At 43.8% G+C, this 23,172-nt stretch overlaps 1 protein-coding gene across 2 annotated transcripts in view; it reads right to left on the minus strand.

Moving 5' to 3' along the window:
• ACSS1 (acyl-CoA synthetase short chain family member 1) overlaps nt 1–23,172 on the minus strand; it is a 413,920-nt gene that overhangs the window by 322,312 nt on the left and 68,436 nt on the right. Inside the window, exons 13-14 of one of the 2 annotated variants that reach the window (XR_012715306.1) lie at nt 16,850–16,971; nt 13,532–15,030 (exon numbers count right to left, since the gene is read on the minus strand). Coding sequence is in view for 1 of the 2 variants with exons in the window: in XM_075267418.1 (XP_075123519.1) it covers nt 14,854–15,030; nt 16,850–16,971 (299 nt within the window). In the remaining variant the exon portion in view is untranslated. Of the gene's footprint in view, nt 1–13,133; nt 15,031–16,849; nt 16,972–23,172 lie in introns of those variants that run through there. The other variant, XM_075267418.1, reaches the window with a different exon arrangement.

Consider the following 23,172-nt stretch of genomic DNA (forward strand, 5'->3'; position numbering starts at 1 on the left):
CTTTTTGTTGCACGACACATGTCCCCTTAGCTAAGTTCAGCGGCATGCCTGCAGTATGTGTCCCCAGCTCATTCACCCATTCATTTCAATGGCTACATGTACACTACTGTGTTTTCCACAGGTCCGTATGGGCCCTGAGCCTGTTGCACAAAACTCAAAGTATGTCCTAATCTACTCAGTGTTTGCGGCATGGACTAGCCCTTAGAAGCCTATGGGACACAGAAAACGAGACATCACACAGATGTAATCTTTGTGGGGTTGTTATTTGTGGACCAGTCACCTAGCTACACACGAGGTATTTGATTTTTTGGGGAGGGGGGGGGGTCTGTGGATCTTCAAATACAAATATGACACTGATGCAAACTGACATGCGGACATGCAGACATGCGGCACAGATGCTGAAGATACACGGACAACAAGCAAATGAACATGGAGCCGTATTTTGTGGTTGTGTGTATGAGGCCACTTTACAATTCGGACAGCCATCATGTGGGGGTTTCACAGTCGTGGACATTTATAAAGACTCAGAGTTGGCATAGATTTCAGAATTTATGCATACCAGATTTGGGAAAGGCTGGTGACCCACCCTCAAAAAGCAAAATAAAAATTGTGGTTTTTAATGCCATTTAGAAAAGTGGTGTAAAAGGAGCGACAAACCTGCCCCAATGAGTCTACACATGTTCGCTAATGATCGGCCATTTATGCCAAACCTTGGTATTTTTGGCCAACAGCCGGCTAACAAGACCCAGGTTGTTTGCAGCCTCTACATGTCCCATCACCTGCTGTGCATCAGTCATTTCGGTTGAGTAAAATCTAATATGTATGAGTGGCTTAGGCTGAGACCTAAGTGGCTAATATGTGCCCCTACACAGTATAATGCTCCTACAGTCACCCTAACATTATATGCCCTCACATTACCACTACATCTACCACCAGTTTAATTGCCCCCTTTTTTTTCCCCAGTTCAATTGCCCCTTCATCTGCCTTCAATTTAATTTCCCCCTACATCTGCCCCCAAGTTCCCCCCTCTTGCTCATATTTGATGTCTCTTACCTCCTTCTTACCACCCATCAGTCTCTGTTTCCTCTTTCGGTGTAACACCAACCGCACTGTCCTGTAGTATCCAGAATATCTCCACCCACACAAGATCACATGGTCATGACTTCAAATGTACTTAAAGGGGTTGTCCCGTCACAAGGATCCTATCTATACTGCTAGTTTATGTGGATATAAGACTTTTCCTAAATGCATTGCTTTATCAAAACTGCTTTGTTTGGCTGCTATTTTAATTTATTCACTTTATTGTTTACACTCCATTTCTATGGCCCTTGGGATTATCTGCTTATTTGTCAAGTGATGTAGCTGCCTGATCTCAGGGGGGGAGGGAGGGGCTGGGAGCAGCTCTGAGCTGTTTGTGTCTGATAAGTAGCGGAGCTTCTCAGATAGGGGAGGTGAGAGCTCCGGGATTTCTGAGCTCTTATCAGTCGGTTTAATTGAATTTGGCTGATAAGGGCTGAGATAGGGAGTCCGTTTCCTCTGTATGTAATGCAAACTGACTGAAATCCAGCTCTGCTACATCAGCTTCACACTGTGGTAATTCATTTACAACCAATCCCGTGCAAGTGAAACCCCGCCCACCTATGTGCCGAGAAAAGCAGGAAGTGAAGAGAGCACAACAGCTGGTTAGTGAACAAGCGTCATGGGAATACCCCTTTAAGCCCACTAGGATTTAGCATCTACTGTTTAGCCATTACCCTACCCTGAGATAAGAGCCGGTGGATCGCAAAGTTTGTTAACAGCAAAACACTACAGGGGCATAATGGGACCAACTTTAGGCCATCCGGGACAGCAGTGAAAAACTGGGACTGACCCACTAGATCCGGGACAATTGGGAGCTATGCATTCAGGTGAGCCTGCCCTATCTAACTGTGTCGCTATTTAAACAAGCTGGTGAGAGGCGAAAGTGAATTGATTCTATGGGTAGACATTTTGGTGCAGGATGTAATGATGTGCAGTTTCTATGAAGCAATGTTACAGTTATCACTACTGAATTATTCTATATAGTTCTGGGTGGTTTAGAGTTGAGCAGAGAAGGGACAATAGTGGTAGTAGGTGGGGTATCTGCGACAATGGTGCTACAATGTACAGCTGTATGAAAGAAAATATAACCTGTATATGGATGGTGATACAGATGTGATATATAATATGATATAAGTCACTTATACAGAACTCAGTGATCTTCTGTCCTTTCGTATTCATCTATGTTAATAATGTTAAAGGAGTTTTCCGGGTCGATTTTTTTTATTTATTATAAAGGTGTCTTAGTGCTAGTAATGGGTTAAGAAGTGTACCCATATACCTTTAGCAGGGTTTGGAGTGATTTCTAGGTTTCTCTGGCAGCTGCTGGCATCCTCTCCCTTTGTTTTAAATGGTGTAGCTTCCTATTGTGCAGCTTCCTGTATAGCTGCTGCACTAACTCCCTCTCACTCATACACTCCTCTTCCCTGTCTCAGTAACCTAGCAATCCCGCCCATTACTAGATGACTCTCTTTAGAATAGCGATCTAGCCCATCACTAGCAATTACCATCCTCCGCTGTCTCTCTGTAGAATAGCGATCCCACCCAGAAGTTATTCAGGGGAAGGGGGTTTGGTTTAGGGATTAATTATCAGTTTATCCTGGACAACCCCTTTAAGTCTAATAAATAAAGAAATAGATTTGTGTTTGAGATCAGAAGCCTCAGTTGTTGGAACTACAGCGCCCATCATGCTCCACTCACTTCTGTGGGAGTTCCAAGAATAGTCAAGCACGTGTCCATGCTGGGAAGTGTCACAACAGCTGGAGGGCCAAAGGTTGCCCATCCCTGGATTAGTGTCACTTTATATGTTTATTTTGTGATGAAATTTCTAAAAGTTTATAGAGGACGAAACAGGCAGAAAAATTCCCGTAAACTCTTGTACCTCGCATCTAGAATTTTCCCCTGCATAATAAATACACGTCAGAACAGGTTTCCATCTAGGGAGATTAAAAATCTGAAGTGTTTCAGTTCAAATCATATGGTATGACGGGTGATGGTCGTATGATATGGTGTTGTCGTTGACACATCGGAATAGCTTTAAGAAAGGCTATTCTTCTCCTCTCTTTAGATGTCTTCTTCGCCCCGCTGTTCGGTTAAAATTCCGTTTTCCGTTGGTATGCAAATGAGTTCTCTTGCAGCACTGGGGGCGGGGCCCAGCGCACAAACAGCACTGGGGGCGTTCCCAATGCTTCGAGAGAACTCTCCAGCGCCGGCCCCATCTTCTTCTGGAACGTCCTCTTCATGCATCTTCTTCCGGCGCAGGCGGTGAAATTTGTAGGCCTTGGGCAGAGCCAACTGCACATGCCCACAAGCCACAAGAAAATGGCTACTTACACAGTAAGTAAGAAGACATCTAAAGGTAGGAGAAGAATAGCCTTTCTTAAGGCTATTCCGACATGTTAACAACAACAAAAAAAGTTTTTAATGGTAGAATCCCTTTAAGTTGCCGTTCACTCCCTGTTGTTAGAGAAGACGTCTTTATGAATCAACAAGCTCAAGACATTACACAGGAAGAGGGGGGAGGGGCAGGTCTCTCTTCGAAGCCACTTCTGTTTTGTGATCACTGTGTGTACACTGTACAAAGAGGATCAGCTCAAAGTGAATGTAAAGAGAGTCTATCTACTTCTGACTAGCTCCTTGTGTTTTTGCTGATGGGATCTTAGTCATAGACAGCAAGAGCATTCTTGATTGGGTTCATATTTCTCTTTTTCTCTGTCAAGGATCTTTTTTGCTGGATCATAGCCTGGATTTGGAGTCCATTACCTCTGCATCTCCTATACCAGGGATTGGCAATCCCTGGCATGCATATGTCACTTTTGGCACTTGTGGCATATTTTGCTGGCACGGCAGCCAGAGACCTGCAGTTATTTAAAGAAGGGGGAGGGTCCCTTTGGTGCCCTGCTACAGCACGGATATAGGACGCTCCCCCTTCTCTTGCTGCCCTCCAATGAGAGGGGTGAGGAAAGCTCAGGAGGCGGAGCTCATCACTGTACAGAACAAGAACCGTGTAATAAGGGCGTGTTATTGACGTATTACCGTATATACTGGAGTATAAGCCAACCCGAATATAAGCCGAGGCCCCTAATTTTACCACAAAAAACTGGGAAAACTTATTGACTCGAGTATAAGCCGAGGGGGGAAATGCAGCAGCTACTGGAAAATTTCAAAAATTAAAAAGGTCGGTGTCTTTGGGTGCAGTAGGTGCTGGGGAAGGGGAGTCGGTGTTTTGGTTGTCTGTCTGCCCCTTCCCTGAGCTTGAGAACTGTTTTTTCTTCCCCCACTTGGAATTCAGTCTGGCTGAATATAGGGGATCTGCAGTGCTCCTATTAACCCCTTCCTGACGGAACAGGAGCACTGCAGATCCCCTGTATTCAGTAGACCGGGCACTGTCAGACACAGGGATACCTAATGTGTTTGTGTTTCATAGTAATTTTCTACTTTAATATGTATTCTAGGGAAAGGAGGGATTTACAACTTTTAATTTTAATTTTTTTTTAAGTTTCTTTTTTTCCCCCACTATTTTATGGGAGATTCTATACAATGATATTGTGGCGGGTCATAGCCCCCCCCCCCCCCCAAATAAAAAATAATAATAATAATATTTTTTTGTTTTTTTTACTGACTTGAGTATAAGCCGAGGGGGGCTTTTTCAGCACAAAAACTGTGCTGAAAAATTCGGCTTATACTCGAGTATATACGGTATTTTATTAATTTTTTAAATTATTTTACTTTCATTTAAAATTTTTTACTTTTCCACTCTTTCTTTTATCTGTCGTCCTTCCATCCTTCCTTCTTTCCTTCCTTCCTTTCTTTTTCTTTCCATTGTGTCCCCATAACATCATAATACTGTAGACTTGTCCTTTGGAGACATCTGATCACTATTTATTTTAGTGGGGAAGAATGAATTCCCCTTTAACTGAGGCTGGTACATTTAGCCCCAGTTACAAGTGGATACAGCCTCCTGTCCATAACTATAGAGCTGATCTGGGTCCTGTAGGACCAAGCAACTTAAACAGACTCTGATCACGTGCCTGCTGGGTCAGAGGGGAGCTGCGTCATGGCGGCACCCATAGCTGTTTATACAGCGATCGGGAAGGCAGGGACAGTAATAAACCATCTTTGCCTTCTCTATGAGAGTTCGGGCTGTAGTTACAGCCGGCTCCCCGTTTGACAAATCCCTCTCAGTGAGTCAGCATAGCGTTGGTGACATTTCTGTATTATGCTCCTCAGCACCGTCTACGTACACACTGTGGTTTCTAAACGCCTCCACTTTTTCGTGATATCATGCACTGGTGATGTTAGAATATCTATGAGGGATAAATTTCACAGCCTGACTTATTGCAGTGGTGATATTACAGTACCATGCTAGAATTCAGTGACCTCTTTACAAGGAGCCAAGCGTGCTGGATTATATACATCAAGAACAATAGGAATGAATTACCTGAATCTACTTCTCTCCATATACTGTAGTGCAGGCTCACTGTAGTATGAGTAAATGCAGCGTATTGGCCATCTAGTGGTGGTTTTGCAAATTGCAGCCTGCCAAAGCCATGTTGTAATGTAGCATTGAAGAAATTGTCTTTAATAGAGAAGAGTGAGTAGTATTCGATCGAATACCTCGCTGCCATAGGAATGCTTGTAAGCGGCCGATCACCAACGGGTTAAGCACATCGAATATTCACTGCGCTTAACCTGTTGGTGATCGGCCACTTACATGCATTCCTATGGGAGCGAGGTATTCCATCGAATACTACTCGCTCATCTCTAGTCTTTAACGAAAGTCATGAAAAAAACAAAGCCCAACCCCTCTGAATTCTATCGTATTCAGACCTAATAAAATTATATGATCCCTAGAAAGTCTTACAAGTAGGTAAGTACAACCTGATATGCGGCAACACATAACAGGTTCCTCTTTTTTATTACAGTATTTGCTTAACAAAAATGACATCTCAATGGAAAAGCCATATGTGAAAAACTAAGAGCACCCCATGACTTATTAGCCTGTAGAACTACATGTATCAGCAGTAACTTGCAGTAATGGTTTTCGGTACAACTTTATCAGTCTCTCACATTGTTCTGGAGGAATTTTGGCCAACTCGTCTTTGCAATACCGTGCTTTACTTCATTGAGGTTTGTGGGCGTTCATTTGTGTACAAGCTCATAGAGCCTGGGTAAAGGGTTTACCATGAAAGACATTTATGGCATAGCCACAGGACCGACACTTATCCCTAAAATAATCCCCTCTTGCTTCCATGCCCCGCTGCTTATCCAGCAGTAACCTCGCTGAGAAGACTTGCAGCTTTACTTGGACTGTACAGATACAGTATAGCTCTGATCTACGCTGTTTCTTCCACGTCCATAGAGATTAATGGGAGTTACAGAAACATCTGTAACTCAACTTCTATGGGAGTTATGGAAACAGCGTAGCTGTTCCACCTACCACCTTTCCACCTACATGCTGGGCAATTGCTGTGATTTGTTTGCACTGATATGTTGAGTTGTCTGCCTAGAGGACATTATTCCAGAGGTAAATCTGACACACTATTAAGGCGACGTCAGGTCTTTAAGCAGACACTGAGCAGCCGTCATAGCTGCCGTGCTGTGTAATACAGTGGAGACCCCGCAGCAAGTCACACGCATTAACCCTACTGATGCCTCAGTCAGGTATGTTACTGGCAACATGTAGGCATCGCCATTTTCCATATAATTTTCGTCCTCCAGAACAAGATCCAGGGACAGCAGTTTATTTCTAGGACAGCCAGGAGCCTATTGAAGACTCCCAGGATTGTCTTCAATGATCTTCCATTACAGGCTGCGCTATGCAGTATATTATAGAAGTCTATTTATTTTACAATACATTGCAATGCATTAGCATCACAGTGTATTGTATTAGTGATCATATCACATGAAACTAAGACCGCTAGGGAGTCTAAACATAATAGTTTACAAAGAAAAAGTATAGATTGACTTCAATGGGTTCCGTTTAACGCGCGTAACACATTGAAATCAATGTGTTAAATAGCCTCCCATTGATTTTCATGTGTAGCGCGCATAAGACGGAACCCATTAAAGTTAATGGGATTCTGTTTTGAAGCGCTAACTCTTACACGTGCTTACGTGTCAGAATGAGCGCCGCGTTACTCCGTAAGAACAGGGCCTAAGAGCGTGGGGTGGGGGATGGCAACCTGTAGCCATGTGCATTTGTCCTATACTTAATAGTGCTTATTCTTTTCACAAAATCTTAGAGACTGTTATGTTGGCCCTCTTAGTATTGAGAAGATCCATTCTCTTTCTATTTATGGCCTCGCCCTGACAGCAGTTTCACCCCTAATGTAGTTCCTGGGACTTCTGTCCATTGCATTCTTGATGGCAGCATTGACCAGGAGAAAGCTAGCATGGAAATCTGGGCAATAATCTAGTAATCTAGTGGCCTTCTTCTTATTGACCTTAGTCATTCTAGGTATCCTGCATGCTCATCAGTCAACGTGAATAATATTGTTTGGAACAAATCAGGAATATTCTTTGAGGAGTCTCTGCAGAAGTTATGTTTACTTTGTGCTGGAGAAGGTGAAGAAACTATAGTTACATCTTCAGCATCCCTAGGAATTGGTTAAAATAGTCCTTTCACCTATTGCACCAACTTATGTACTTTTCATCATTCAATAGACTCCACTCAACTGATTCTAGCACAGTTGGAATTTTTTCTCTAGCCCCCACTATTCCTGACCAGTCATTGCAGATAGTTTTGGTGCCTAATCTCCTAACATGCCCCCTTGCTTGCTCCTGCTACACACCACCCACTTGACAGAGGCTTCTAACAGTGTATGACTCATGCACTAATAAGCCTTTCCCTGCTTCTTTGCCCACCGCCACTCTAAAGGTATGTACAGTCATGGCCAAAAGTTTTGAGAATGACACAAATCTTCTATTTTCACATGATCTGCTGCCCTCTGGTTTTTATGTGTGTTTGTCAGATGTTTTTATCACATACAGAAATAGAATTGCAATCATATTATGAGTAACAAAAGCTTATATTGACAGTTAGAATGAGTTAATGCAGCGTTGCAATATTTGCAGTGTTGACCCTTCTTCTTCAGGACCTCTGCAATTCTCCCTGGCATGCTCTCAAACTTCTGGACCAAATCCTGACTGATAGCAGTCCATTCTTGCACAATCAATGCTTGCATTTTGTCAGAATTTGTAGGTTTTTGTTTGTCCACCCGTCTCTTGATGATTGACCACAAGTTCTCAATGGGATTAAGATCTGGGGAGTTTCCAGGCCATGGACCCAAAATCTCTGTTTTGTTCCCTGAGCCATTTAGTTATCACCTTTGCTTTATGGCAAGGTGCTCCATCATGCTGGAAAAGGCATTGTTGGTTGCCAAACTGCTCTTGGACGGTTGGGAGAAGTTGATGTTGGAGGACATTCTGGTACCATTCTTTATTCATGGCTGTGTTTTTAGGCAAGACTGTGAGAGAGCCGATTCCCTTGGCTGGGAAGCAACCCCACACATGAATGGTTTCAGGATGCTTTACAGTTGGCATGAGACAAGACTGGTGGTAGCGCTCACCTTGTCTTCTCCGAATAAGCTGTTTTCCAGATGTCCCAAACAATCGACAAGGGGATTCATCAGAGAAAATGACTTTACCCCAGTCCTCAGCAGTCCACTCCCTGTACCTTTTGCAGAATATCAGTCTGTCCCTGATGTTTTTTTCTGGAGAGCAGTGGCTTCTTTGCTGCCCTCCTTGAGACCAGGCCTTGCTCCAAGAGTCTCCACCTCATAGTGCGTGCAGATGCACTCACACCTGCCTGCTGCCATTCCTGAGCAAGCTCTGCACTGCTGGTAGCCCGATCCCGCAGCTGAAACACTTTTAAGAGACGGTCCTGGCACTTGCTGGTCTTTCTTGGGCGCCCTGGAGCCTTTTTGCCAACAATGGAACCTCTCTCCTTGAAGTTCTTGATGATGCTTTAGATTGTTGACTGACTGAGGTGCAATCTTTCTAGCTGCGATACTCTTCCCTGTTAGGCCATTTTTGTGCAGTGCAATGATGACTGCACATGTTTCTTTACAGATAACCATGGTTAACAGAAGAGAAACAATGATGCCAAGCACCAGCCTCCTTTTAAAGTGTCCAGTGGTGTCATTCTTACTTAATCATGACAGATTGATCTCCAGCCCTGTCCTCATCAACACCTACACCTGTGTTAATGGAGCAATCACTGAAACGATGTTAGCTGGTCCTTTTAAGGCAGGGCTGCAATGATGTTGAAATGTGTTTTGGGGGATAAAGTTCATTTTCTAAGCAAATATTGACTTTGCAAGTAATTGCTGTTAAGCTGATCACTCTTTATAACATTCTGGAGTATATGCAAATTGCCATTAGAAAAACGGAAGCAGTAGACTTTGTAAAAATTAATATTTGTATCTTTCTCAAAACTTTTGGCCATGACTGTACATTGAGTTTTTTGGCAGCGGATTTTGACGCAGAATCCGCTTCAAAATCCACTGCCAAAAACAGCCCCCATTGACTTCAATGGGAACTGCTTTCTTCTTTTTTTCACTAGCTAGTAGCAAAAAAAAGAAGCGACATGCCCTATCTTGCCGCAGATTCCTGGGCTGACTCGGCCATTCATTTGGGCCTAATCCAGAGTGGAATGCCACAACAGGATGCCAGTGCATTGCATGGGCATTCCGTCGCGGCTTGCCTTTCTACTTCTGAGGAGTGACATATAACGGATTCAGTATTCACAAAACAGCACTCTAAGGCCCAGTTCATATCACATGTGCATTCGGGCCATTCCATTCCTCTCTCCGCATTTTTTGTGTGAAAACCAAACGGGCCCCATTATAGTCTATGAGGTCCACGAGTTTCCTAAGGTAACCACTTTTATATGCGGATTAGGTTTCCACTCAGGATGGTCCCCGATCAGACCCTGAAACGGAAAGCCATGCGCAGATGTTAACCGGTCCTAAATTCATACTTTGATATCTGGTGTTTTATTGAGTTATTAGATATACCCACTATTTTATAGGATACATGTCATACCGTAGTCTTCAGTATTTACACTATACACTAATATGCTTGTGCAGTTATAGCATTTTCTGACCAGTCAGTGCAGTACGTTTTGGTGCCTAATATACTAGCCTGCTCCTGCTAGATTCCACCCACTTGACAGAAGGGAGTCAGGCATCAAAACTTCAAGGAGAACATCCCATCATCACACAGGCTGATGCAGATTAGAGTGACAGCCGGTATAGGACACTTGATGTATTAATTAGAGATGAGCGAACGCCGTTCGATCGAATAAGTATTCGATTGAATATCATGGCGTTCGATGTATTCATTTACAATCGAATACCAGGCCGCATATGCAGTAAAAATTCGTACACCCTCCCACCTTCCCTGGCGTGTTTTTTGCACCAATAACTGTGCAGGGGAGGTGGGACGGGAACTACGACAACGGAGGCAGTGAAAAAAAATTGAAAAAACCCATTGGCTGCCAAAAACATGTGACCTCCCATTCATAAGAACGGCCGCCGCCCTATTCGCCATTTTTGCCGTCAGACATAGGGAGAGAAACAAATCTGCTGAGGGCTAGATAGCGATTAGCTTCAGATAGGCAGGCAAGAACTAATGAAGAAAACCAACAGCTCTTCTCAGAGCTATACACTGTAGGGACATCAGTCCAGCTTTCCCCGGACGGTGGAAAACAGGGATATACAACAGATACAAGTTCATATATAGCGGAGAAACAGCTTTCATTTTGGCTGTCCGCACACAGAATAGCCGGAATCCACAGCAGTTACAAGTTCATATCGCTGGAAAAAGCTTAGAATTTTGGGGGGCCTGAAACATAGCATCGATCCACAGCAGTGGTGCTTGTTAATGTTTTTTGAGCTTAAATTTGGGTTTGTGTCCATCCATTTGGGGAGTAAAGAAGGTTTCCTGGTATTTTCCCACTTTGATAGAGGTTTTTTTGAATGTGTAAAGTGTGTAGTTGTTAGGCTGTGATAGTGGGGTAATAGAGGGACTTTGGTGTGTTAGATGCCCCCAGACATGCTTCCCCTGCTGTCCCAGTTGCATTTTAGAGGTGTTGGCATCATTTGCTGAGGTTTAAAAGTGGACTTGGTGACCCTCCTGAGTCGAATGGTGGGATCCCTTGAAACGAAGCATTTTCTCCCATAGACTATAATGGGGTTCGATATTCGTTCGAATAGTCGAATATTGAGCGGCTATTCAAAACGAATACCGAACATCGAATATTTTAGTGTTCGCTCATCTCTAGTATTAATGTGTTATTAATACACTGTTATTATAAGCCTTTGTTTTCCTTTCCTGAGATATTCTTTTTACATAACAGAGCGTATGTTTGTTCTGTTATGTGATTTATATATAAACTTACATTCCAGACATTGGACAGCAGGGATATCTATTCCGTAAACCAGTCTCTGGATGACAGTCTCCATTCCTTGTATGCTGATTCAAACTTTCCATCTAACATAGCGCCGGCTCTCATGACCAGCAGTCTATTAATAGGGGCGCAGAGCTTTCTAGATAATCATTCCATAAATTCCACGGCAAAATGAAAACTTCAAGGATTGTTTTGCTGGAGGTTGAAGTCAACAGAGGGCGGTATTCTGTATGTCCAAGCTGGAGGATATCGTGGCAGAATACAATGGGATTCAGGGATAAATAACAGCAGGTTTACACTAGCGTTCAAGTCTCTGTACAAGACTCTGACACTACACTTGAATGGCCAAGACATGTAGAAAAAAGTGAAATTAATGCTATTTTTGTCAGTGCCTCTCGGTCTATGAAAAACAATGGACGTGGGATTAACTCCATCAACTCCATATAATGGGTCCAATTTTTCCCCAGATAGCACACAGACAGAAAACTATAGTTAGTGTGAAAGGGGCTTATTGGCAGATTTCAAGGTATTTTCCATGCTGATTCTGCATCAGAATAACAAGGACAAATTCACCTGTGGCATATCTGAAAATCTGTTCCATACTTCTGAAGCACTGGCGACATCGGTGCAGAGTCTGTCCAGAATTACGGATAATAAAATACCAACTTTTTCATCTAATGATGTTATGTTAAAGGGATCCCATCATTAAAATCGAATTTTTTGTCTCTAACACGTAGGAATAGCCTTAAGAAAGGCTAATCGTCTCCTACCTTTAGATGTCTTCTCTGTGCCGCCATTCCATAGAAATCCTGGTTTTCACCGGTATGCAAATAAGTTCTCTCGCAGCACTGGGGGAGTCCCTAATGCAGCGAGAGAACTCTCCAGCGCCTCCTCCATCTTCTTCAGGAACAGGTCTTCTTTACGTCTTCTTCCGGTGGTGGCTTCAAACTTCTAGGCTGCGGACCTAGGGCAAAGCCGACTGCGCATGCCCGCCAGCCACAAGAAAATGGCCGCTTACACAGTATTGTAAGCAGCCATTTTCTTGTGGCCAGCAGGCATGCACAGTCGGTTTCCCGAGGCCTAGAAGTTTGAAGCCTCCACTGGAAGAAGATGCGAAGAAGACCTGTTCCTGAAGAAGATGGAGGTGGCGCTGCAGAGTTCTCTCGCAGCATTGGGGACCCCCCCAGTGCTGTTTGAGTGCTGGGGCCCGCCCCCAGTGCTGCGAGAGAACTCATTTGTACACCGACGAAAACCAGATTATATACCGACAGCGCGGCGGAGAAGACATCTAAAGGTAGGAGACGAATAGCCTTTCTTAAGGCTATTCCTATGTGTTAGGGACAAAAAATTCGACTTTAATGACAGGAACCCTTTAAGGGATACCCAATGACCCCATTACAGTCAATGGGGCCCCTCAGGATCAGTTGTTGTCTATCGGGTCTGTTTTTATTGTTTATTTCATTCTTCTGTTCCTACGATGGTCCAGCAGAAGGGGTTAAACAACACAGACATGAACAAAGCCTGAGCCAAACCCAGATCTATGGCCCAGTCGGATGTCTTTGCATTGGCATCTACTGTTTGATCTGGGAGGTCGCAGTGCAAGTCAAATAAAAGACATAGAAACGGTTAAATTCACTTTATTGAAACATTTATTTTACCTGGACTTTATGACCTGTTCAACCAAGATGAACCGAGAAATGTGGTGCGAAAACAGCAGAAAAAATATATCATGTTATACAAATAAAACGAGAAGCCGAATGGTTTATTTCTCTTTCTAAACCAAATGTGAATTCAGATGTGTCATTCTAACACCATACTAGGATAGTCGCTTGTAGGACATGGACCCTCAACCATATATTATCCTCACCCAAACCAATGAGGGGGTCTGGTCTTATTGCATCTCGTCCCTAAAAATGTTGAAGTTTCTCCTTTCTATATACAATTTATTACGGGTGTCCCTGAGTTCTTTCTATCTGCAGTTCTTCTAAGGTGTGTAGGTGGCGCTAGAGGCACAGTTTTCCTTTTTCCATCCAGGAACACACTCATAGTATACACCGCTGCTAATATGTATTAGATTTACAGGATTTACACCCAAAATGTAAAACGGGCCATATATTTATAAACCAGATTTTACACTAGACACCGTTTAGTAATTTTATTGGTTTCAATTGCAAATATATCGCCAGTTTTTTCTTTAATTTTATTTTGCTTTTCTTTTGATTCCTCTTCCAGCTTTTGCTAAGCGATGCATGAAAACTACCCAAAAAAGGGCATTTCCAAAATAAAAATAAAAATTCTGAAATGACCATAAATTATGATTTTCTGATATATGGATATTTTGCATCTTGAGCATATTTCCTCGAAATGGCACCAAAAGACACCCCGACAATCAGAAATTTATTGACTCCTTCTATCATAAGGCACTATGTACATAGGGTGCATGGTGAAAATGGAGCTATAACAAGAGTGTAATGGGAACCCCTTCAAATACCCCCCCCCGCCCGATGCCATCTCTGGTGCTTGGGTCCATGATTCTCCTATTTCTTATTTGTGTAACGTAAAACTGTCCATACATACTAGATTAAGGTTCGACAAATCTGCCAGTTTTGGTGGGACCAGCAACCCTATAATGTGTATGGGGGCCTTATGACAATCCTTTGACAGTAGAGGAAGGAGGAAAGGACTAAATTGTGGGGTTTCAACATCCCTAAACCTTTGGTACTAAGGAAATATACAATGGCAGAAGAGTCTGATAAAAGAATACTCCCTACTCAGAACACTTGCATACTTGGCCATCAAGTATGTATGTGGATGGGGTGTCATGAGGAATAGACCATTTGGCTGAAAGCCAGATATGGCCATCCCGTACAGATTCCCCTACCCATGGAGAAAAAGAGTAGAGCAACATAATATAGACCTGGCTATGGTTGATCATAGTGATCGGCAGGGGGTTGATCGGTCTAAATGTCCAATCAATGTTTGGCCCGAGAACAGGGCAATGATAACGGGGCCTTATGTTATGTGCCTAAGGCTTCGGAGGTGGAAGTCTTCCACTACCCCTATTGTCCTTTTACATCTGTTGACTGGGACTCAGGTATATGGTGATAACTGTATATTAGAGCAGGTAATAAGACACATATTAACCCTACCAGTCCACAGTAGTTTTTGTTGTTTCTAGGGGATTTGGCACGTCACATTTTTCTAAATGAATGAGAATTTTGTACCTGGTCCTTTAGATATTCCATTATCCAGTTTACAAAATATCTGCACGATGACATTCTGTGACTTTGATGTACTAGCACTGTGGTAACTGTTGTAATCTTCCGCCCTATGGTTTCTATCCAATGTTATCCGTTATCAGGTTATTTGGCAGCCTTTTGTGTCTTGTACTTGTGATATGCCTCCAGTATTTCGGTAATGATGCTTGGATCCTCCAGCGTGGTTAAATCTCCCAGATCTTCTGTCTGATCACTGGCGATTTTCCTCAGCACACGCCTCATTATTTTTCCGGATCGTGTTTTTGGAAGTCGCTTCACCATCTTATAGACAGAGAAAGTGCATGTTACAGAGGATTACTAGTCTACCATTTCTAAAAAAATATATAAAATTACTATTCTAGACAATGGAAATATTTCATAATTAGTGGATATACACAGTCCAGTCCTATTAATGTGACCAGCGCCTACTTTTGACGTCATTGTTAAATAACCAATCACAGAAGAAACGTGTCATCAGCCATCTGGGTGCACTCATCATTGTGGAAGGCACGATGGATCACCACAAGTATGCATCTATCCTTGCGGACCATGTTCACCCCTACATGTGAATTGTATTTCCTCAGGATGATGGCATCTACCAGCAGGACAATGCGACATGTCATAAAGCTCGCAGTGTACGTGCGTGGTTCGAAGAGCACCAGGATGAGTTTACCGTACTCCCTTGGCCAGCAAATTCCCCGGACTTGAACCCAATGGAGAATCTGTGGGACCACCTCAATCGGGTTGTTCGCGCCATGGATGCTCAACTGCGTAACCTAGCACAGCTGGCCACGGCACTGGAGTCGGCATGGCTCATCAACCCAGTGACATCATCACACCATCCCCTCTCTTCCTGCACGTCTCGTAGTGGTTATTCTGGATTCTGATAGGTGGTCACATTAATGTAACTGGACTGTGTAAATGTAGAAAAGGATTGTAAGGGGGTTTTCTGGCCCCAAATTGAATTTTCATATTGATGACCTATCCATAGAAGGAAGGGTAAAACCAGAAAGGAGGAAAAGAGTGGTTTGAGGTTTACAGGAGGGAGGAGAAAAAAATGAGCAAGTCACAAGGAGCTGAAGTGTGGAAAGACTGTGTATTTTGTGGTTATATCAGATGATAAAAATAGGGCTGTTTTTTTTTTCCTTAAAACAGTGTCACAGGTTCATGGACTCTGTGTTAATAGCTTCACATCTGCGTTGGAGTCTCTGTTGGACCCTTTTATAGTCTATGGGGTCTGATGGTAACCGCTTTTTTAGTAGTTGAGCTCTCCATCATGAACAACGGAGTGACCAACACTAGTGTGAACCTAGCGTCAGTGACTGGGACTGAAATGCAATAACTAAGATTCTATACACTAGGAATAAGGTCAACATTATTTCCAATATCCAGTAACCTCATAAGATCACCATAGCAGTGGTGTAACTAGGAATGGCGGGGCCTCCTGGCAAACTTTTGATATGCCCCCCCACCCTCTACGACCGACATCAGAATATAATAATAGGAAACCCAGGGGAGGATATAAACATAAAAAAACCACTGTTACTTACCTCTCCTAGGCTCTGGCGCATTCCCCACTGATTTCGGCCATCTTCAATGATGGAAGAGACATCACTTGAGCCGGGGCTTGCGTCGCAACACATAATGATGAAAGCACCGGCCCATGTGACATCTGGGAAGTCACACAAGTAGGCTTGAAGCCTTCCAGAGCCCAGGAGAGGTAAGTAACAGTGTTTTTTTTATGTTCCCTCACCTCTCCTAGCCTTCCTATCATTAGATCAAAAGATCCCCCGAGTATAATGATAGTGTTCGTGGGGTTCGCGGACCTGCAGCCTTACTTACCGATCCTGGCTCCTGCTCACAGCCTCCTCCACAGAAGAGGAAGCACTGGCGGCCGTGAGCAGGAGCCAGGATCGGTAAGTAAATAGCGCCCGTTAGTGGCTGGAGTTACTCTATTAAAAAATAAATAAATAAAATCTGCAGTGGCAGTGGCTGCCGCCAGTCCCCCTGATGTCCCGGGCCTTGTGGCAGTCTCTACTGCTGGTATCCCCGGTAGTTATGCCCCTGCACCATAGAACTTCTTTTGTAAGATGTCACTTACCAGGATATGATCAGGTACGGCATACTTTGCTATTTTTGTGGCTACTATAGCTTTCAAATCCTCCTTTATAGCGTCCTCAGTGACTGTAGTATCATCTTTTAATACAACAAAAGCAAACGCAGCTGAAAGAAAGAGACAATAGATATGTGAATGCCTAACTGTACACAATTTACCAGCATGTCCTTATAGACCAGTAGGTTACAGCGCCAAATATACCGATAAGAAGTCTGACATGGGGGTTGTTTAAAGAGATTATGCCACGAAAGATATTTATTTGTTTTAACCATTCGATAGAAGATAAACCATTGCCAAACCCGACCAATCCTGAGAACAGGATGGCGTAACCCCACTCCATACATTACAATGGGAGCTTCGAAGGTGGCCTAGTGCTATATTTTAGTGCTATATCTCCACTTCTCCCATTGAAACAAATGGAGTAGGTGTGTGTCTGCGTTTATCTCTGCTACATTCACAACGGGGGTAAAACACCTCTCAGCGGTCGGACCCCCACCTACTAGGAACCGCACCTACTAGTTAAGTGTATTATTATATTCCAAAGGACAGGCTTAGGCGAATATATTGAATAAGGGCTCTTGCACATGTGGCCTCTACTGTATCTCCATATGCCTCCGATTTGCCAAGTTCTCTACTATAGAAATAAAACGAGTCGCTTCATTGACTGCTGTATGTATGGAAGTATTCTCTTCTAAAAACAAGGGGGCAGATTTATTAAGATTGGTGTTGCCAGTCTTAAAGGGCCCAACAGGCGGGCCTGATATATCAAGACGAGGTTTTGGCCTGTTGGCCAGAATGGTCAATGGAAAGTGCTTTTTACTGGCGATAATTATAATAAATATGTTGGGCCGAGGCTTCTCTGTCCACATTAGCTGAAAGTGACAAGCGAGGGCAAAATGGGGGATGTGTTGCCACTCTGGTGCAAGAAAGGGTCTTGCGCCAAAGATGCGCCACATTATCACAGAAAGCTGGTGTAGGTAAGTGGATTTTTTCCTTCGATTCCTACTAGGGAGAATATCTTTGTACATAAGGCACTTGACATCTACTTGGCTCCATACTAGGGATCTGGAAGGTCTCCGATCCGCGATGCATAAGCCCACAGCAATATCGTGCTGAGGATCGCAGCTGTCACTCAGTGGTTAAAACTGGAAACAGAAAGTCTCCATGAGCCGCAGCCTAAGTGTCTGGTAAGATCACAATTTTACCGCTATAAACACTTCTAGGAGACTTTCTAATCGCACAATTAAAAGGTGATTGTGAGGCGAGGTCTGCCAAGTTCAGCGGAGGCTCGGCGATTTTGAAGACTACATGGCTGCTCTCCAAGAAACGGATTAAGACAGGCTGAGAACCCGGAATGAAACTGAAGCTGGAAGATGATCAAACTGATAAACATTTATTGATAATGCGTTGTCATTCTTATTAAACTGAACAACCTGTAAAGGACTTTAGTCCCGGACGACGCTTATCCTTGGCTTTAGCCATATGATATCATCTATTGACTCAGGAAATCGTAAACGTCACCATTCACAAGAACTGGGCAGCCGGGAAAGCTGCCAATCGCCTGCAATTTGGCGTTCACTTTATGACCCTTTAAAAAGTTTTCTGAAAGTGGATCCAAAGCTATTGCCATGAAGCTTCATGGTAGTTCTCTCTCCGAGTGGATTTGGAGTAGAAAAAATCCTAAACTTGGAGATTAGGTACAGCATATAAAAGGAGTAACTAGTGAGAAAAGGATAAAGAGGGTGGAAGGGGCAGAAAGTAGGCGTTATGTGAAGGTTGGCTGACTTAAAGGGATTCTACCATTAAACTACCTTTTTTTCTAATGAACACGTCGGAATAGCCTTAAGAAAGGCTATTCGTCTCCTACCTTTAGACGTGGTCTCCGCCGCGCCGTTCCGTAGAAATACCGGTTTTAACCGGTATGCAAATGAGCTCTCTGCAGCAATGAGGGCGGGCCCCAGCGCTGAAACACCGATGAGCGCGTCCCCATTGCTGCCCAGAGCTCTTTCCTGCGCCGCCTCCTTCTTCTGCAGCAACTCCACCTCTTCTGGCTTCTCTTGCTCTTGTAGTTCGATACAGAAGCATAGAGAGGCCACCCCAAAATGGCCGCCAGCCAGCTCCTGTATTGAACTGCAAGAGCGGCTACCCAAAAATGGCCACCGGCCGGCGGCCATTTTGGGGTGGCCTCTCTATGCTCCTGTATAGAACTACAAGAGCAAGAGAAGCCAGAAGAGCTCTCGGGCAGCAATGGGGATGTGCTCATCGGCCTTTCAGCGCTGGGGTCCGCCCTCATTGCTGCGGAGAGCTCATTTGCATACCGGTTAAAACCGGTATTTCTACGGAATGGCGCGGCGGAGACCACGTCTAAAGGTAGGAGACGAATAGCCTTTCTTAAGGCTATTCCGACGTGGTAATTAGAAAAAAAAGTAGTTTAATGATAGAATCCCTTTAAATATAGTTACATGGCTACTCGCTACTCAAAATGGCTGAATCCAGCTACAGCAAAAGGATAAAGAATATAAATGGATGGCTGAAGGCGGCCATACACATCAGACTCAGCCAACCAACGAATCATTCAACCCATGTTTATTCGGCTAACAATGTAGGGGTGGAAGTTAGCAATGTTGAATGTCCAATTTTCATTACCCCTTTTTATTCAAAACCTATTCAAAATGGTGCAAGTGTATGAGTAGGCCGAAGTGAATCGCCATCAGCTGAACAAGCATTTAGCCACTTTTAGAGTTAAAAGAACAAACCTTAGCACACCTAAGACGTACTTATATGTTGTAATGTATATACAGTCCTATGAAAAAGTTTGGGCACCCCTATTAATCTTAATCATTTTTAGTTCTAAATATTTTGGTGTTTGCAACAGCCATTTCAGTTTGATATATCTAATAACTGATGGACACAGTAATATTTCAGGATTGAAATGAGGTTTATTGTACTAACAGAAAATGTGCAATATGCATTAAGCCAAAATTTGACCGGTGCAAAAATATGGGCACCTCAACAGAAAAGTGACATTAATATTTAGTAGCTCCTCCTTTTGCCTCTAGTTGCTTCCTGTAGCTTTTGATCAGTTCCTGGATCCTGGATGAAGGGATTTTGGACCATTCCTCTTTACAAAACAATTCAAGTTCAGTTAAGTTTGATGGTCGCCGAGCATGGACAGCCCGCTTCAAATCATCCCACAGATGTTCAGTGATATTCAGGTCTGGGGACTGGGATGGCCATTCCAGAACATTGTAATTGTTCCTCTGCATGAATGCCTGAGTCGATTTGGAGCAGTGTTTTTGATCATTGTCTTGCTGAAATATCCATCCCCGGCGTAACTTCAACTTCGTCACTGATTCTTGAACATTATTCACAAGAATCTGCTGATACTCAGTGGAATCCATGCGATCCTCAACTTTAACAAGATTCCCAATGCTGGCATTGGCCACACAGCCCCAAAGCATGATGGAACCTCCACCAAATTTTACAGTGGGTAGCAAGTGTTTTTCTTGGAATGCTGGTTTTTTTTGGACACCATGCATAACGCCTTTTTGTATGACCAAACAACTCAATCTTTATTTCATCAGTCCACAGGACCTTCTTCCAAAATGAAGCTAGCTTGTCCAAATGTGCTTTTGCATACCTCGGGCGACTCTGTTTGTGGCGTGCTTGCAGAAATGGCTTCTTTCTCATCACTCTCCCATACAGCTTCTCCTTGTGCAAAGTGTGCTGTATTGTTGACCGATGCACAGTGACACCATCTGCAGCAAGATGATGCTGCAGCTCTTTGGAGGTGGTCTGTGGATTGTCCTTGACTGTTCTCACCATTCTTCTTCTCTGCCTTTCTGATATTTTTCTTGGCCTGCCACTTCTGGGCTTAACAAGAACTATCCCTGTGGTCTTCCATTTCCTTACTATGTTCCTCACAGTGGAAACCGACAGGTTAAATCTCTGAGACAACTTTTTATATCCTTCCCCTGAACAACTATGTTGAACAATCTTTGTTTTCAGATCATTTGAGAGCAGGCTGTCCATGCTCGGCGACCATCAAACTTAACTGAACTTGAACTGTTTTGTAAAGAGGAATGGTCCAAAATACCTTCATCCAGGATCCAGGAACTGATTAAAAGCTACAGGAAGCGACTAGAGGCTGTTATCTTTGCAAAAGGAGGATCTACTAAATATTAATGTCACTTTTCTGTTGAGGTGCCCATACTTTTGCACTGGTCAAATTTTGGTTTAATGCATATTGCACATTTTCTGTTAGTACAATAAACCTCATTTCAATCCTGAAATATTACTGTGTCCATCAGTTATTAGATATATCAAACTGAAATGGCTGCTGCAAACACCAAAATATTTAGAACTAAAAATGATTAAGATTAATAGGGGTGCCCAAACTTTTTCATAGGACTGTAGCTATCGTGTATGAACAGTTTTACTGAGCGTACGGAAAAGGAGACAGAGATGTAGGAGCTGAAGGCCTAGAACAAGGTTCTCTAACACGCAGCCCATGGGCCTCATGCAACCCCTGAAGCTAACATCTGTGGCCTGCGGGGTACTGGAACTTTAGGAGACATCCCCAGAACTCTGAAAGAGTCGCCCCTTAGTGATGTCACATTGGAACGCAGTGTGTCGGAGAGGAGGCATCCCTCTCCCACACAGATAGACCATTGGTAGTAGGTGTGTATGGAGAGGAGGATTTTAGAGTAGACCCATTAGGTCTATGGAGGTAGTATTCTATGGGGGCAGAAGACTGTGTATAAGGGCAGAGCTGCTATGTTTATAAAGGCATTATAAGTCTTTAGGGGCAGCAGAGTGTCTATAAGGGAAGAGCCACTATGTACCTCTATAATTATATGGGGGGGCAGCGAATACCAAATGGAATTTTTGGAATAAGTTTTGCAAATTTGGAATATTTATACCAGTCTTATGTCCAATGTGAGGTAGGTGTAGATTGGCAGGAGACATTCCAGTCTTATTAGACTATCCTTCGCTGGTAAATGATCCTACACAATCGCTCAGTGCATTAACGAGTGATTATGAAGATAATCTTGTTTCCCTAAGTCCTAACAGCGGCACAATGTGGGGTATTTCTGCCCCTGTGTGCTGGTAGGACAGGCGGATATTTAATTAGCCAATAAGATGCGTGGCAGGCCCTATAAGAGGGCACAAGAACCTCCCCTCTGCGTGTAAATACAAAAGTACCTCCATAATATTTATATACAGCTTTTAGACATAAGATATGATTCCCAGGGTGGGAAATCTTGTGCCGCTGTTAGGACTTAGGGAAACAAGATTATCTTCATAATCACTCGTTCCCTGTCGTCCTCAACAGCGGCACAATGTGGGGATATAGCAAGCAGGTCCCCAGGATGGGTGGGATTAACTCATAACCGAACTTAAAACGGTATGGGCAAAAGCAGTGGAACCTGCCACTTGGTCCTTCAGGCGATAATGCCGGATGAAGGTAGATTCCGACGCCCAGGAGGCCGCTGCACAGATTTGATCCACCGGCAAGGCACTCTTCTCTGCCTGAGAGGTAGACACTGCCCTGGTTGAGTGGGCATGAAGAAATGCTGGAGCCGACAAACCTTGGGTGGTATAGGCGATTTTAATAGTCTCGGTCACCCACCGGGATATTGTGGCTTTAGCGGCTTTGGCGCCCTTGTTTCTCCCCGTGTAGCTGACCAACAAGTTTTCAGTTCGCCTAAAAGGGCGAGTGCGCTGTAAGTAAATCTGTAGGCATCTGACCACGTCCAGTTTATGCCATCTCTCTTCTTCAGCAGAAGAAGGGAAAGGAAAAAATACCGGAAGGGAGATTATCTGGTTTCTGTTTACAGCGGATGGAACCTTGGGACGAAAACCTGGGAGGAACCTAAGCTGCACATGGTCAGAGAAAAAGGTGGTATATGGCTCCTCAGCGGACAAGGCTTGTAGTTCACCAACCCGTTTGGCAGTTGTTACTGCCAATAGTAGCGCCATCTTGCCGGTTAATGACTTGAGGGAGCTTTCCTCCAAAGGTTCAAATGGATGAACACATAAAGCGTTTAGGACCGGAATAAGGTCCCATTGGTGGACAGGGGTGTTTACCACCGGTCTCAGCCTAGTTGCCCCTTTAATAAAGGTGCTCACTAAGGAATCTTGAGACAAACGCCTCCCCAGATAGGCGGACAGGGCCGCAACGTGTACTTTGAGTGTGGCCACAGCGAGACCTCTGTCTAGTCCGTCTTGAAGGAAGTCCAGGATCGCCTCCGTAGGGGGATCGGTGTAGTCCACTTGATGCTGCAGACACCAGGCATTAAAGATGT

Source organism: Leptodactylus fuscus, chromosome 3 (genome assembly GCF_031893055.1).
Source record: "Leptodactylus fuscus isolate aLepFus1 chromosome 3, aLepFus1.hap2, whole genome shotgun sequence".
Classification (NCBI taxonomy): Eukaryota; Metazoa; Chordata; class Amphibia; order Anura; family Leptodactylidae; genus Leptodactylus; species Leptodactylus fuscus.